The 17,690-nt window shown below is 39.2% G+C and overlaps 1 protein-coding gene across 1 annotated transcript; it reads left to right on the forward strand.

Annotated features, from left to right (window-relative positions):
* Nucleotides 1-6,683: 6,683 nt before the first annotated feature.
* Nucleotides 6,684-17,008, forward strand: LOC118807845 (cytochrome P450 27C1). Its single transcript, XM_036569985.1, has 9 exons — nucleotides 6,684-7,122; nucleotides 9,545-9,735; nucleotides 10,949-11,148; nucleotides 12,410-12,619; nucleotides 13,626-13,789; nucleotides 14,297-14,460; nucleotides 15,034-15,112; nucleotides 15,336-15,539; nucleotides 16,477-17,008. Exons 1-9 carry the CDS (start codon nucleotides 6,850-6,852, stop codon nucleotides 16,591-16,593), a joined length of 1,602 nt encoding a protein of 533 aa, XP_036425878.1. The 5' UTR covers nucleotides 6,684-6,849; the 3' UTR covers nucleotides 16,594-17,008.
* The last annotated feature ends 682 nt before the right edge of the window (nucleotides 17,009-17,690 follow it).

Consider the following 17,690-nt stretch of genomic DNA (forward strand, 5'->3'; position numbering starts at 1 on the left):
TTCTAAATGAAAATAAGTGAACAGATCCTCTACAGAGATCACACTTCTTCATTTCATTTTTAACATGTTCCCCCAAATAGGGTAAAAAACTGACATTGTGCACTGAAATGTGTAAAAAAATAAATGAATAAAATAACTTTTTCTTATTTAAGTTTGCTCTCTGCAGACGATGTTACTTGTTAGAAGATGTAACTTATTCTCACTTTAAAAAAATCAAGAAAACGTAATTTGACTGAGGTTTTCAAACTTTTGTTCAAACCTTTTTTTTTCTCTCTCTCGGTGACGGGGGTGGGGCTGGTGGGCGTGGGTGAAGTGTGATAGTATTGGTTAATATGAGTGTTCCCTGCCAGCTGGTGCACAAAAATCAGCCTCCAGGACAACAGAAATTTTGTCTTGTGCTATGATTAATCATGCTGATTCGTGCTGGCATGAACTAACAATATGCAACACAAAAAAAGAATCTGATTTGTTTATTTAACTGACAAAAGTACAAAGAAAGAGTTCCATTGTTTTTACTGATTGAAGAAATTTAGAATCTGATGTCTACGATGCACTCAGAAAAGATGGGATCATACATCACGTTTCCTTTTAATTACTTTTAAATGGTTTGGACATTAAAGGTTAATATTTTTTGCAGTTGTGCCCATTTTTGCTTGATGCAAGACTTCTCAAAACTGCTCAACAGTCTGTGGTCATCTTCGTCTGATTCTCCTCTTCATGATGCACGATACATTTTCAACAGGAGACAGATCTGGACTGTAGGCAGGCCAGTCAAGCCCACACGCTCTGTGTACAAAGCAACACTGTTGTAACATGTGCAGAACGAGGCCTGGCACTGTCTTGCTGAAATATCTATAGACTTCCCAAGAAAAGACGTCATCTTGAGGGCTAATATATGTCTTTGCATCAATGGTACCCTTGCATATATGGAAATGACTCATGCTGTGGGCACTGATGCACCCCCATACCATGATAGATGTCACTGCTAAAAGTCTAGATGGTCCCTTTCATGTTTGGAATGGAGAACTTTTTTTTTCCTTTTTCCCCAAAAACAAGCTAAATCATGGGCTCATCTGACCACAGCATAGATTTCTACTACCTTTTTGACCATCTGAGATGAGCTTGGGCCCAGAGAACTCGGTGGTGTTTCACCATAGGATTGATTAAAATGTCTTTCTCCTTGTGTAATAGAGTGGTAAGCTGCATTTCTTGACGCAATGGCGGACTGTGCTAAGTGACAATGGTTTTCCAAAGTACTCCCTGAGCCCATGTGGCTATATTGACACAGCAGCATTACAGTTTCTCATGCAGTGCTGTCTAAGGGCCTGGAGGTCATGCACCTGCAACAGTGGTTTTTTTTTTTTGGATTTTTACTATATTATGTACGGGAGATGGTGAAAAACCGAAATTCTTTGTAATCTTGCGTTGAGAAATGCTCTTGTTGAACTGTTTGACAATTCTGTCATGGAGTTTGGCACAAAGTGTTGAGCCGTGACCCAGCATTGCTCACGAAGACTTAGCCTTTCAAAAATGGTGTTTCAAAATGGTGTAACTTAATTGTTCTATAAACTTTTTACTCTTGTTTTGACCTTGTCCCAGCTTTGAGTGTGTTGCAGTCATCAAATTCACATTTTGTTAATATTTACAAAATATAATCAAGTTGGTCAGCAAAAACATGGTCATTTTTTAGTACTTTTGTCAGATAAATAAAGAGAATTGACGAATCACAGATTCTTATTTTTATTACATTTTACAAAATATCCCAACTGCTGTACCACAGCAGAGCTGTGGAGAGGAATGTTTTGGTTAGATAGCAAATTGCGAGTAAAAGTTCTCATGTGTGAGGCACGGCTGGAGCCAGACACAGCCTTTAATAAAGTCTACAGGAGTGGAACGCTACAGTATGTTAACAAGATCTTATTCCAAGTGACTTGAACCATTCCTATTAGTCCATTTGCTCACACAATGTAAAAGGCAGCTTTTTCAAAACTTCCAATGGTGTAAAAAAGGCAGGTTTGATAGAATATAATGTTCTCTTCCATAAAAAAGTATAAACAATATGAATAATTAGGAGTGTCCAGTCCTATCTGGAAAGGGCTAGTGTGGCTGCAGGTATTCATTTCAAACAAGCAGGAGCACACCAGGGGTCTCACAAAGCAGGATTTCTGGCTTAGCTAGCTTTGAATTTAAGATTTAAGCTTAGTTCAGCCTACCATGGATTTTCTAACTCATGACAGTGGATCTCTTATTACTGGGATACACTGCCATGGTAACTTATCCTGCATGCCTAACCTGCTCCAGAGCAGGTTAAGTTCAGGAATTAGGCCATAAACAGCTCTTGTACCAAACAGGAAACTTCGACCAGTCAGGGACTAGTGGAGGTTGACCCTGCAGTCACTTTTTTGTGGTGTCAATCACATGAAGAACATTACTTTTCAGCAGAGAAAGCAAATCGTCCTACATAGATAAGAATGAAAAACAATCATTACTCCAATAAGCTCTAAGACAGCATGGCTGTGAAATAAGCTGCTCAACTTCCCATGTTTCATGCGACTGGCTGCTCATCATGAACATCACGCTTTCGCAAGGATTAATCACAGTTTTTTGTTAACTGTCTTAAAGTGGAATTCCACTAATTTTGCAACATTTCCGAATATTTCAGTCCTTGCGTTGTAAACAGAGTCTTTCACAGTGGCTTGACATGAAATAGTTAATTGTAGAGAAACTTACAGGCTCTGATTTCTTCTCAGTAATGCTGATAGGAACCAGGGGTTGTCTAAAACACACAGTCATTTTATTTACCAAAACCACCAGTGAACCTACATGTGCCTTCTGGGTTTTTAAATGTAATGTTGATGATGGTAAAATAGTCATAAATCTGGAAAAAAAAGGTTTTCTTTGGGGACGATTTTTCCTTACAACATCCTGCATGTACCCATCCACCATTAATCCATTGAAATAAATGGATTAAAATACATTTTAAGCCAAAACTTTACCAAAAAACTATCATAAAACAACATGTCAGACATCAGGCAGCATAATATCGAACCATTTCATGTAATAACGTTTTGTAAAGGAGCCTTTAGATGCTATAACCTCTTCAGATGTCTGGTTCCCATCACCACCACTGTGACCAAATCTGACTCTGTAAGTTTCTCAAGTACAGAGCATTTCACTCCAAATTGCTCTGAATGACTTTATTTACATCTCAACCATTAAATTATGTAGAATTTTTTAAAAATCGGTGGAGTTCCCCTTTAATAAAATAAGTTAACCTCCTTTCCATTTCTTAGGTTTTCTGAAGCTGCAACTTTTCAACAGGTCTCTGGGCCCCAAATTCCATGAATTAAATGAAGTGATGTCACACAATTGATCTCCTGCTTTGTTGAAAACTTGCAAACACTAGTTTCAAAACCATAAACCATTAATCATCAACTTTTTAGGCAGAAAATGCTTGGTCATAGTTTTGATGCTGTGGTCGCTTAGAGGTAACTGTAGCCAGAGTGATTAATATTCTAATGCGATTGAAAGGACAAGGGGGCTGATCCCAGATTTGCACTCCATCCAAGTGACTGGATATGCAGCCAAGAAATCGCAGCCATAATCTACATTTCTCGTGGCAAATAAACCAGCCCATTATCAGCTGAACTAAGTGAAGCATATGGTTTACAGTTAAATAAAGATTAGCAGTAATGTACAGGGGCGGATAGTGGTCTTGCAAAACCTCTAGAAACAAGCATCTCTGAAGGCCCCTGAACAATGAATGGCAGCAATAACACATAATTAATCAATCAATAAATCAATCAATGAAACAAGACCAAGGTGATGATTCTTTTTTTGTTTTGAAAATAAACTGAATTAGCCTTATTAAACTTTCTGTCTGATTAAACTGCTAAGATGTAAACAAGGGTATGAGTTGGTTTGGAAATCAGTTTTTAAATTTCTCTACAATGAACCTTTTTACATCAAACCAGTCTGAATAACTTAATTTTAAAAAACAGTGGAATTCCACTTTGATGCACAGTATTATGTGATTATTATGTCTATATCATAACAGTGCTTTTTGTGTAAGGTTTATAAGGCTAAACACAAACGTCAAACAAGATTCTTTCAAGCCAAATAAAAAGATGTGTAAGTCATAACTATTATAAAGTAATAATAAAAAATACTTGAGGTTCCTGATAGCAGATGACATTTCTTCATTTATTAATGTACTGAGTCATTTGTACACATTTCATTTATCTAATGTTTACCTCTGCAGTGGACTGGGCTGAATATTTGTGCCACCCCCCCACCCCCCAGGCCGTGGACAGAGGCCCCTGGGCAGGGGCCAGGTTAGTAATCCGTACCTGGTCATGTAGAAATGTTTGGGGGCAGTTGAGGACGTGCTTGTTCTTTGTGCTCTCACACATGTACAGAGGGCTCAAAAGGCAGGAGAACAGTCCGAAAAATCCTTTAAGCTGGTGTTCACCAGATTCGCCAGCATTTCCTACTGTTCTCTGCTTAGAATGTGGTTGTGTTCTGGTTTTGTGATGTGGGTAAAATGACTAAGGAGAAAAGGTGACCTGGAACCACATTGAGCTTTCCACACACAGAGATACCCCATTGTGCCTGTTTGCTTTTGTCCAGTGGAAAAACTCCTCAGATCTCTAATCACAGCAGTTATGTTATTAAGATTTACTACCTATTTCTTAGTCCTTTTTTATGTTTTTTTGGGAGGTGGGGTCAGGTGAGGGGGGGGTTGTTACTGCTGGTGATGGCAGAATGCTGACTCAGCATTTTCGCAGTACTGTCAGCGTGTGCAAAGGCCTTTTCCTTACATAATTGCAAAAGATTTTTGATTTTTTTTTGGTGCAATTTTTAATTTCCCTGCCCACTTCACCCACTAACTTCACCTGTTCACACTGCTGTGCATTCCTGTTACATAATATTAGCACCAACCTGGAAGGCCAAACACACCTCTCTAAAGTGCGAGTGAGGAGCCTGACCTTTGGGTATTGGCCGATATTTCATTTTTATATATATATATATATATATATATATATATATACACACATCTTGTCAGGAAAAATATATATCTATGTGTCACAATTATTCAATTATTCTTAGAGTACAATCTAACCAATGTATATTCACATTCATATTTTATGTTTTTAAGTTCACCTAAGTGATTAGGAACACTTAAATTGTCAGCCATGACTTCCTGATTCACTAGGGAATGTATAAGATAGAACATAGGCCAAATTCCCTCAGTCATCCATCACTATGAGAAAGATCAGAGAACACAGCTATGATGTGGAATCAGGAAAAGGAATCAGGAAATGGCTAAAAGAAAATAGCTAACGTTACTGAAACTTTCAGTGGGACCATGTTCAATGGTCAGATGAGACAAAAATAGAAGTTTTTGGCAACAAACACCAGAGGTGAGTTCAGTGTGGACATAAAGAGAGCCATGCAGAAAAGTAGCCCATCCTGACTGTGAAGTATGGTGGTGGATCTGTGATGTTGCAGGGCTGTTGTTCTTCCAAAGGCCTTGAGCAGTTTATTCGGATACACGGTATCACTGACTCCATCAAGTACCAGCTGAAGTAAAATCCTGACTACCTGCCTGTCTCAGCCAGGAAACTTAAACTGGGCCATAATTTGGATCTGCCAGCAGGACAATGATCCAAAGCACGCCTTTGATAACTCCATAGAAAATCTGTGGGATGAGCTGAAGAGGAGAGTCCACAGTGTGGAACACAGAATCTGATGGATCTGGAGAGGGTCTGTATGGAGGAGTGGTCTCAGATCCTTTGTCATGTGTTCTCCAGTCTCATTAAGCCTTATAGGTGAGAATAAAAGCTGTTATTTTGCAAATGGAGGCTACACAAAATATCAAATGAAGGGCACAATTATTGACAAAAATTGAAAAATATTTATTTTCTGGTGAGATTTAGTTTTTTCTATCATTGTATTTAAAAAGATATGTGTTCATATTTTAAATGAAAAATGAAAAAGATAAGCAGTAAAGCGTTTTTTTACAGCCTGTGTTGTATAAGTTTCTCTATAGCACCAAAAAGGTTCTTCTACTGTTACAAGCTTGGCATTGTAAGAATAGAAGAACCCTTTTCGGTGCGACATAGAACCATAAACACATGATTCACATCACACCAGCCTGAATTACTGTCTCAACGACTGGATCAGCAAAACCTTTGAAGAATGGGCAGAATTCCTCTTTTATACTTCTGCCAGCAGAATATTCCAACTTCTACTGGCTCCGATACAAGCCTAATATTCTTTGGGCGCTTTTTAGTTTCGAGTTTCTAGGAGTTTTCTAGGAAAACACTGGCAAAGAGTTTCATTTACACAGCAAAAAAGGACGAATAATGTGAGGCACTTCAACACCATAAAGCCTCACTCATTAGAAGCCAAAACTGAGACACGTGTTGAGGCAAAAACTCTCATTCAGCGATCATTTAGAAGGAAAATCGCTCCTTATGCTCTGTGTTCAGTTCTGCAGCGGTGTTACAAGTAATACGGTCGGGGTGGGGTCGATCAGCTCACACCCCCAACTTTTTTCAACATGTGACATAACAACATTCGCCCTATAGCCAAGTACTGCCGGTCTTGGCTCACCCCACCGCGGGGACACCCACCAGCCTCCGCCCCTTCGTGTGAAATCTCCCGTGTCTGCCTTTGGTCTTTCTGTGGATCCGATTACACCTCCGTGGATCTTTTAAAAGTCGCTGCTCTGGTGTTCTCCAAACACGCCTTCTTCTCCTCTCAGAGGTGCAGCTCGCCTCAGTTTGGAAGACGCTTGTGTAGCTCACTCTCCCAGTCTCTCTGTGTCTGTTCTGAGTTTCCAGCATGGCTCTGACCGCCTCTCTGCTGAACGCTGCTCTGCTGCGGGGTGCGAGCTCCACTCGGCTCCTCCTGCCGGTCTCTGCGCTTCACGGCTCGGCCAGCAGCCGCTCTCTGGAGGCCGCCACAGCCGCCCCCGCCGCCCAGCCCGGTGTCTCCGAGGAGCTGGCTGAGGGTCGCCGTGTCAAGAGCCTGCGAGAAATGCCTGGACCCAGCGCCATCGGCAACCTCGTCGAGTTCTTCTACCGAGACGGTTTCAGCCGCATCCACGAGATCCAGGTGCGTGAACGCTTCCCTTTAGCAAGCATTTGTCTGTGAGAAAGCTGTGCAAACTACCGAGCCTCTAAAAGTAGTTTGCAACGACATTACGTGCACACGAAAAAGCTTTGCGTTCCCACCCAAAATCCACTGCATTTGCAAGGGAACGCAAAATCATTGCGAAAGAACGCAGTGCCGTTTCTTTACACTGCCCTTTAGGGCTCCGTAGTAACCACTGTTCAGCTGTTGAAACAATGAAAACGTGTTGCTGAAACCTTGCTTTACATTTAAAGTGGTTCTGTTTAGAACCACGGGTTCTATATACATTTCATGCTTAAAGAGTTCGTTGCATGCTGAAAGATTCTTCAGATTGATGGAGAACGTTGTATAAGGTTCTCTATAGCACCTAAAGGGTTCTTCTGCTGTTACAAGCTCATCATTTTCAAAAAGGTTCCACATAGAACCATGGACAACATATCCTCCATCAGTCTGAAGGACCATTTCACCATGCATAGAACCAGTTAAGCATAAAATGGTTCTATGTAGAACCATTCCCTTTACTACCCATTGAACAACCATCTCTTTTAAGAGATTCAGATTGATGGAGAATGTGAGTGTGTCGTTCTAAATAGCACCAAAAGGGTTCTGCTATTGTTACATGACAAGCTTGTAACAATAGAAGAACCCCCAACTGTATACAACTGTTTCACCATGCAAAGAACCAATTAAGCATGAAATGGTTCTATGTAGAACTCAGGGTTCTTAATAGAAACATTCCCTTTACTGCCCCTTGAAGAACCATCTTTTATTAAGAGATTTAGATTGATGGAGAATGTGTTGTAAATGGTTCTAAATAGCACTAAAATTGGTTCTTCCATTGTTACAAGCTTGTCATTGTAACAGTAGAAGAGCCCTTTTTGGTGCTATATAGAACCGTTTAAAAAAGGTTCCACGCTGAACCATATACATCACATTATTCATCAATCGAAAGAACCATTTCACTATGCAAAGAACCAATTAAGCATAAAATGGGTATGTAGAACTTAAAAAGACATACCCATAGACATACCCATAAAATGGGTATGTCTACGTAGAACTTATGGTTCTAGATAGAACAATTCTTTTTACTACCCCTTGAAGAACCGTCATTTTTAAGAGTGTAGAATGCTGATAATTCATTATTTGGAAGAAACAGAAAAACATTCTTCTCCGTATTTTTAAAGAGGCTCTCCATACAAAATAGAAACATAAGCACTACTATCAGTTGTAAACGTGGCTATTCGCCTCCTGAACTGGTGCCACAGGAGTCTCTACAGTGAGATTTTTCCAGTTTGGAAGAAGTTTTTCAAAAACTGCTTCTGCCTTGCGTGTGAATCCTTGTCCCCAGTATCTGGCTAATAGAGAAGGAAGCCAGATAGCTAACATTACTGCTTGGAAGCCAAATATCATGTCTGTATTTTTAGCCTCTGCATCAGTGGCTAGTCAGGATTTCTTTACTGCTTTACTTCTTTAGTGAAGGGATTCCCAGATGTTGTATGTGGTATTTGAGTCATACATGCTGGGCTGGATAGTCAGAGAACATTAATGGACCAAAAACATAAAAAGGATACAAAATTTTGAATTCTGTCAACCCGATGGCGATCTGGGTAGTGAAATGCACTGGTATGAACTGCTGTGTGATGCTAATGCTACAGCCAGTCCACACATTTGCTGAGTAATCGAGTAATTGCCGTATTACTTTTGGAGTTCCGTAAAGTCTTTGCTGCCTTGGCTGAGTGCGCCAGAGCCAAGCGGCTTAAGGGTGACCCTGCATGAACTGGGATCCTTCAGAATTTGTTTAGCCATGCCAGCGGGAAGTGTGTGTGTGTGTGTGTGTGTGTGTGTGTGTGTGTGTGTGTGTGTGTGTGTGTGTGTGTGTTGACCCCTTAATAATTTACCCAGTCATCAAAAAAGCCCGAAACACAGAATTTGAAAGTTGTACCAGACATTCAAGAGGTGTATTCTTCAATTTTTGTGTTGCAGTTTTAGTCCAACTGAATGTTCCTGGAGTGGCCTGTTAGCCTATTAACCGTCTGCTGAGCTCCTCAGCCTAGAATAAAACCAAACCTTTTGATATTTACTTTTTATTCATGTACACACAATTTGTAACAACAAACATCGAATGAAATCTGCAAACTGAGATCCCCTGTGTGGAGAATCTGCTATTCTATTATTCACGTTGTGAGCGAATCACTAAGCTGATTAACAGAGGATTTTAAATTCATTTTTCAAAATCAAGTAATCCATTTTAATCGTAAAATTGTGGCAGCCAGAGATTGTAGAACAATAAAACCTTTTGCTAAGCCACTCTTAATTTTTGTCATTACGACCTTGGCTGGTGAGTTCAATCATTACCTCCCTCTCTTTCTCAATTTCTCTCTTTCTCTCATTCATTATCTCATAGCTGGAGCACAGCCAGAAGTATGGGAAGATATTTAAGTCACGCTTTGGGCCTCAGCTGGTGGTGTCAATTGCAGACCGAGACCTGGTGGCGCAGGTGCTGAGGGCCGAGGGCGTGACCCCTCAGAGAGGAAACATGGACTCCTGGAAAGAGTACAGAGACCTGAGGGGCCGCTCCACCGGCCTGATCTCAGCGTGAGGCCCAGTTTCTTAACTTTGCATGTCTGCGTGCTCAAACATAACATACTGAGCAGTCAACAAAAAAAGTACAGCTTGAAATCTTTTAGCATTGTTAGTAAAGGGGTGCAAAATGGCAGAAATATGATGATAGTTTAGGGCTAGATGGTTTAATGGCACTGATCAGATACCTGCAATTTCAGGAAAAGGAAAAAAGGCCAAAACATTTGGGCCAAAAAAAAGCAAAAGATTAAATACATCTACAGTGAAGAGTTAAATCACTTAAATGGTAGTGAAAATGAGAAATAGTGATTAAAAATTCAGTTTGTTTTCTTCACTTTTAAATAGTTTGAATTGCTGCAGATCAACAGTGAATTGCAAAAAAAATGCCTTAAATGAATGCTTTTCAGCATTAACTGATTTAATGAAATTCTTCAAAGGAAATCAAATAAATAATACTGAATAACTCTCTAACTATCTTTTGGTAATACACTTTCTACCTCTGTTTTTAAAAGTTTTCTTAATGCTTAAAATTTTTGTAATGTTGCAAATTTGAATATTATTTTAAAATGTTTTAAATTAAATTAAATTAGTCCTCTAGTTCTGTCAGTTCTCTTTCCTAACATGGGTTTATTCCCTTTTAAGCATTATTAGCTTTATTATATTAATTAAACAGCAAAAGAAACAGCAAATTATGCATAAAAGAACCCTTTCTTTCGGTTTTTGGTTACAGTTTTCAGCTATGCATGTCCTAAATTTCAGTTTTGGTCAAGAATTTGAATTGATTTAATTGAATGTTTAAGTGATGCAGAGCTACTGTGCTAAAATACCAGCATTTTATTCATTTCTCTGCGTTTGTAACTCCCCACAAGTAACTATCTTATGTATAAGTATTATGGAATTTCATGATTTTTTTTTTTTTGGAAACAAAATAATGCACTTTAAGTAAAGCAACATTTGGGGAAAAAAGGCAATTGTTTAAATTAATAAGATAATGGCATAATATCCATTCAGCTACTTGTTATTATGTGGTTACTGTACATGTTTACAGGCTCAAAATCTAGATATTTTATGATACATGCAGTTGTTCAATTTATCATAAACACAGATCATCATAATGCCATAAATAGGCACTTTCTATGAAAAATTTCTTGTCATGAGTCTCTTTTGCAAAATTTGATTATAATGACCAGGAAAGAGTAAATCGATGTCTCTGTTTCCTTCTTTCCAGAGAGGGTGATGATTGGCTGAGTATGCGCAGTGTGCTGCGTCAGCTGATCATGCGTCCACGCGACGTCGCTGTTTTCTCTGATGACGTTAACAGCGTGGTGGCCGATCTTGTGGACAAAGTGCGCAGACTCCGCCGCCAGCAGCCTGATGGACTCACTGTCCTCAACATCAACGATCTGTTCTTCAAATATGCCATGGAAGGTCAGTCTCTCATTCATTAAAAGGCTGTTAAAATACTTCTTCAGATTCAGTTCTGTTTTGAACAACATTCATATACGGTCATTCGCAAACGTTTGGGCGCCCCCTGATCAAATCACGTTAGGGAAAATATCTAATTGCGATTTTTTTGGACTAATATTGAGACTGCATTTTTGTATTGCGATTATTTTTTATAAATTAAGGGTTTTTACTTTAGACCACCAGTAAATTTTATTTGTGATGTCACAACACACATTCATTTTGGCAAATTAGCACATGTTGATGGAGTTCCTAACTACATAAATCGGATCAGATAAAGGCAAATCGGACAGGAGCACTTTGCCACTTTCCCATGCTCAGCTCATCGGAACGCGAGTAATGGGAGGGTACATTTAGCTAAAATCATGTGTGCATGGAAGTGCACCTTTCCACAAGCACGCAGGCGTGATCATGCACGCTCAGCTTGTATTATCCAACAATGGCAGATTCTGTAAGCATTTATATCTTGCTGATTAATCCGACTCAAAGCCTTGGCAGCAGAATGGCCAAAGGGAATGAAAGGTTCCAAGAACTTTTTAATCCATTTATTCAAGCCCTTTGGTTTTGGGGTATATTGGCTTTTGCTTTGTTTACGTGCTTCAAAGACTTAAGAATTTAATTGCCACGGGATGGAGAAGTGAATGTTGTGCACAAGATCTTCTCCATTTAACCTTACGCCAAAGAAAAGCTTAGCTTGCAGTTAACATTAACTATTTATTTGCTAATTTGCTCAACTATTATTTATTTATATTAACATGCTAGAAAAAAGTAGAATGAAATGCAACATGCAAAATTATGGGCATGTGCCACACTTTATGTCTCGTTTCTTTCCAGTTCAATATTCGGAAAAACATATTTAAGTTTGCTTTCCATGCAGAATATGTTAACTTCAGGAAATGTTTTTTACTAAATTAACAAAATGTTATTTGACTGAGGTGCCCAGATTTTTGTCATTTCAATGCAGAAGCATGTTTAGATGATGTCATGCAGATTTGAAAATAAAGATATTAAACATTGTTAGCTTTGATCTTATGTGCACATATGGTGCATAACCTGCTCAAGTCAGATAAGTTACAAAGTACATTTTGGCCCTAGTGGCTTTCCATAATGCTTTACCTTAACCTCCATACCAAAGTTCATTGGAATTGAATTAATTATGTGGCGCAACATCCTGTTAACTACTTTTTTTGTCTTCTTTTTTTTAAATTAAAAAATGTACTCTCAGGTGTGGCATCTATCTTGTATGAGACTCGTCTGGGCTGCTTGGAAGATGAAATTCCCAAGATGAGCCAGGAATACATCAAAGCGCTGCATCTCATGTTCAGTTCCTTCAAGACCACCATGTACGCTGGGGCCATCCCCAAGTGGCTGCGCCCTGTGTTCCCTAAACCTTGGGAGGAGTTCTGCAGCTCCTGGGACGGCCTCTTCAAATTCAGTAAGCATGTTTGGGATTCTGGGATAGTGGGGATGTGGACTAGGGCCTGACTGATTTATCAAGGTTACACGGGTATTGGCCAACATGCTGCCACTAAAACAGCAATACTTGTAAAAGTCAACTCTTAACTGTATCAGCAAAGCACTGTTTGATAACTATCAGGTAATGGGAAAGTCGGGCAATGTAAAGTAAATTTAATGCTAAAAAGCAAGAATTGTTTTTTTTTACACATTTTTAGTTTAACGCATGAAAGTCAGTGGAAATGTAGGTAATGATTATGATATGAGCTGTAGTCTAACCAGGTTTCAGGCAGTTAGAATAGCCAGCTCTCTTTACTCAGAGAGTCACTGTAAAACTGCAACATACAAGGTAAAATATCTAATATGTTTCAAATAAAGCTTCAAATAAAATATCTAAGGTCTTTTACAAGTTTCAGGTGTCTGTGTTTAATTTAGAAGAGCAAAAAAAAATCATACGCACCATAATTAGCTTAGCACTAATATACTACTAGAAATCCCATAGAGGCGCTAATTGTTATTAGAACTGAACAGTTAATTGTTTTTAAATCAAAATCTCAATTGAAAGTACAATTTTCAAATCACAAGAGTTGCAGTTTTAATTACACAAAACTTGAGAACTGGCAGTCTGACACTACATCCAGCATTTAGACCTCAGGCCTGAAAAATGAATGTGCTGGTCTTCTTGAAGGGGGGAAAATGCCAGGAGCTTAATTTATTGAAAATGATCACATTTTAAATCACAATATTAGTCAGAAAAACTCCAATTAGATATTTTCTTTTTTTGCCTGGTTATGGACTGAAGTGAAGGTCCTGCCTTTAGTCAACTGGTAAAATATTACTGAAAATCATAACTTTTAGCTCCTTAAAATCAGTATTAGTAACAGAATGTTCATATTGGTCGAGCTCTAGCACTGAGGACTTTGCCTCCTCCTGAAATAATCGGCTTGTACTTGGAGCTAGCTAAAAAAGTACTTGTGTTTTCTCAGGCCAGATCCACATTGACAGGACGTTGGCAGACATCAAAAGGAAGGTGGAGAAGGGCGAGGAGGTGAAAGGTGGGCTGCTCACTCACTTGCTGGTCACCAAGGAGATGAATGTGGAAGAGATCTATGCCAACATGACCGAAATGCTTCTGGCTGGTGTGGACACGGTGAGAATGCACGGTTTGGGTGGCTGGACTGATTACCAGAGAGGCATAAAGGGTCTTTTCAGAGTTTTTTAAATGTAGTTGTACATTCTGGAATAGTTTGCTTACTGCAGGCTGAACAGCTATAGTGCCAGCCCTCTGCCAAAGGCTGGAGTGCTAGCCCTTTTCTGCCCAGCTGTAAACCCTTCTCAAAGGCCTTCCTGCTGTGTGTGAAAGAGAGAGAGAGAATGAGAGAGAATGAATGAGTGAGACTTTATTACAAAGAAGAGCAACTCAAAGCTCCTTTGGGGAATTTCAGCTTTGTTCTCATGAACTCTTCCTCAGTGGTCAAATCATAGCAGGGGGCAAATCCGTCAAGTCTCTGTGGAAGTCTGTGTGACCTTCATCTTTTTCTTTCTTTTTTTTCGTCTACATATGGAAGAGACAGATAATGGGCACACGCACTGTGATAATGTAAATGAATCTGACCCCTAATAAATCTATGTCTTATCTGTTTTTCCTTCCCTGCAGACTTCCTTTACATTATCATGGAGCACGTACCTTCTGGCCAAGCATCAGACAGTGCAGCAGCAGATCTATGAGGAAGTGACAAATGTGCTGGGTGGGCGGGTCCCAACCGCTGATGATGTTCCTCAGCTGCCACTCATTAGGGGGCTGGTCAAGGAAACCCTCAGGTAAGCACCACTCATTTATCACTCGTTGAAATAATGAGTATTTTTGTTTTAAATTGGTAACTCGCTTATTCAAATATTCAAAATGGTAATCATTTAATGATCAGTATTACACTGTCAGGTAAAAAGGTAGTAAACTGTCACTGGGGCAGTGCCCCTCTCGTCACTGGGGTGGTACCTTCAAGGGTACATCTCAGTACCTTTAGTCAGGGAACATAATTGCACCATAATCCCTGGTAGTTTTTGCAGTTTTTGAGCATCTTAGAAATTTTTATTTAGAATTTGAAAAAACTCCTTTTCTGTTTTTTTTTGTTTTTTTTTTAACAGTTGTGTTTTCTTTTTCATTACGTTTGCATTTTCAGTTAAATTTTATCCCAGAACATAAATAAAAACTCAAATAATTCAATAATTTGTGCGGCTATAAATTAATACATTTTACATGGAATACATCTAATCAGAAATATAATGCAGAAATATAATCTGCTTTGAGCACAAAGAATTCATTTTTTTTTTTTTTATTATTGAACTTGTTTTTGGGTCTGAACTCATCTTTCACTGTCTGTCTGTCCCCTGCAGACTTTTCCCTGTTCTTCCTGGTAATGGCCGTGTCACTCAGGACGATCTCGTTTTGGGAGGTTACTTCATCCCTAAAGGGGTAAGATTACAGTGCATGCTGGTGTGTGGGCTGTATAGATCAGCATGCCCTGATGTGCCATTAAAAGGTCTATTTGTCATGAAATGTTCACACAGTGTAAAACTTAGCTTGCTTTTTCACATGAAATAGAGCTAGAAGTACAATAGAGTAACAGAATAAAGATAAATGTCATTGCAAGTTGGCAGACTGTGGCCTGTAATATCATTTTCTATCTTTATCTCAGACTCAGTTGGCTCTTTGTCATTACTCCACCTCTATGGATGAGGAGAATTTCCCTCGTGCGGAGGACTTCCGTCCAGACCGCTGGCTCCGTAAAGACACTTCGGATAGAGTAGACAACTTTGGCTCCATCCCATTCGGCTACGGCATCCGGAGCTGCGTGGGCAGGAGAATAGCAGAACTTGAGATGCACTTGGCTCTGACCCAGGTCAGTGTGTGTCTGAACATAACGCGCTGGTCTTTGTAATTGAGCAGAGATGAAAGTAACTGTGTGACTCACAAAAATTTTAATAATATCTAGTGTGGTTCACCACTTCCTCTGTCGGGACGGGAACAGAATGACTTTTAGACTCATATTGCGTCATTGTGCACTAAGGCAGGGTCACCAATGCTCCTCCTGGAGATCTACCTTCCTGCAGGATTCACCTCCAGCCCAAATCTTAAACACCTCCTTCAGCTAATCGAGGACTTCTGAAGGCAGTAATTTGATGGATCAGGTGGGGTGGATTAGGGTTGGAGCTGACCTCTGTAGTAAGGTAGATCCCCAGGAGCAGGGTTGGTGACCACTGCACTAAGGTTAATTAAAATGACGTCACCTATTTGGCCTGAATTTACACTTTCAAATAAAAGGCAATATTGCCTTGTATTTGGCATCTAGGACTGGACACTGTGGCAAAATAATCAATAGTGACAATTGTTGATCCTTATTATATGCATTTCCTTATGTACAAGTATAAGTCTGAGTAGTGATTTGAACCCGGCACAAAACAAATGGCATTTGATTAAAAAACAAAAAAATTTAAACCAGTTCAACATTGCAGAGGACATGTGGCCTTTTTTGCCACAATCCCCTATAGATCCGGGAGCTTTCCCTCAAACTTTATTTGTTCTCCATAACTCTGCAAATATCTAGCCAGCTAACTTTCCTAATTGTCCCACTGGTTTCAGCTGTTGTGAGTGAAAGGCTAGACTTCTTCCTCCCTGTCTAGCAAGTAAAGAGCACACACCACCACCTAGTGCACCAAAGGTGCAATTGTTCAAAGTTTAAGTCTTTGCTGTTGCTGAGAAACAGAATCACAAATAATTGATCAAAGTACACATTAGATCTGTGCTTAAGTTGACCCGTCTGTTTTCATCTCTTGCAGCTCCTTCAGAAATTCCACATCGATGTGTCTCCCGTCACAGGTGACATCCGAGCCAAAACCCACGGCCTGCTCTGTCCTGGAGCACCTATCAACGTCAGATTTGTCGACCGCATCTAGACCCCCCCTTTCTGAATGTATATATGTATCTAAATGTGCTGTTTAAAGCTTTGTGAATGGTAGCATGTGTCTCTAATTTTTATTTTGAAAAGTTCACAAGTCGTCCAGTTTTCAAATCTAATTAAAACTCACTTGCACTTAATTAAAATCTTATTTTGTATGTCTTGACTTTAAAGATCAGCTGCTGGATATGTGAAAGTGTCTGATCTGATTGCTGATTGAACCACTTGTGTGGTTATGTCAAGTTCAGTGCCTTTTTTCTTTTTTTTGCCTTTATGGCTTTGTTTCTATGAGCTTTGCACAGATCTGAGTGGTGACAAAATGGTGCCTGGACAAAGTGGTCATAAGCCATACAGGCACATCTTTTTCATTTTTGTTTAAAGAGCTAGTTTACCTAAAATATGCCAAATTAGCACGATAGCAAACGTTTTTTTTCTTTTTCTGGAGATTTCAGATTGTGAGCTGTGCAGGTTGAAGAGCAGGGTTGGTGGTCAGGGGAAAGGGGGAAGTACAGGGCACAAAAATATTATATTTGTAATGTTAAAGCAGGTAGTTTATGAGGATGAATTTTTTGGGGGGAACTTCTGATTTGATCAGCATTAATGTGATTTATACAACTTTTTCTACTAATTATAATACTGTGCATGAAGTTTGTCAGTTTTGCTTTTACAGATGAAGAGCGGCATTTAAGTCTTTTTAATGTTATTTATAAAGCACTCGTATATCCATGAATTTATTTGAATAGTGAATTCTCTTGTCTCTAGTTTGCTTTTATTAAATACTGAATATTTTCCTTGAACTTTTAACCTTTGTAACACAGAGATTTACCATTAGTGCCTTAAAAATAATGTATAATTGAGGCAAAACCCAAATCCATGATCATGTTTATGAAATTTTGATGATGGTACTGTTACAAGTTTGTGTTAATGGTGTCACACTGCCTTTGCCCATCCATGTAAGTCTCTTGTTATATAGACTGAATATAATAAAGATAACATTTTTACAAGATGGCAAGTTTCTACAGTCTTTCTGTACAGGATTTTGCTCATGACTAAATTAGGTAAAGATTAAATTCTGATGTGTTGAAATTCTAATTA

Source organism: Colossoma macropomum, unplaced genomic scaffold (genome assembly GCF_904425465.1).
Source record: "Colossoma macropomum unplaced genomic scaffold, Colossoma_macropomum, whole genome shotgun sequence".
Lineage (NCBI taxonomy): Eukaryota > Metazoa > Chordata > Actinopteri > Characiformes > Serrasalmidae > Colossoma > Colossoma macropomum.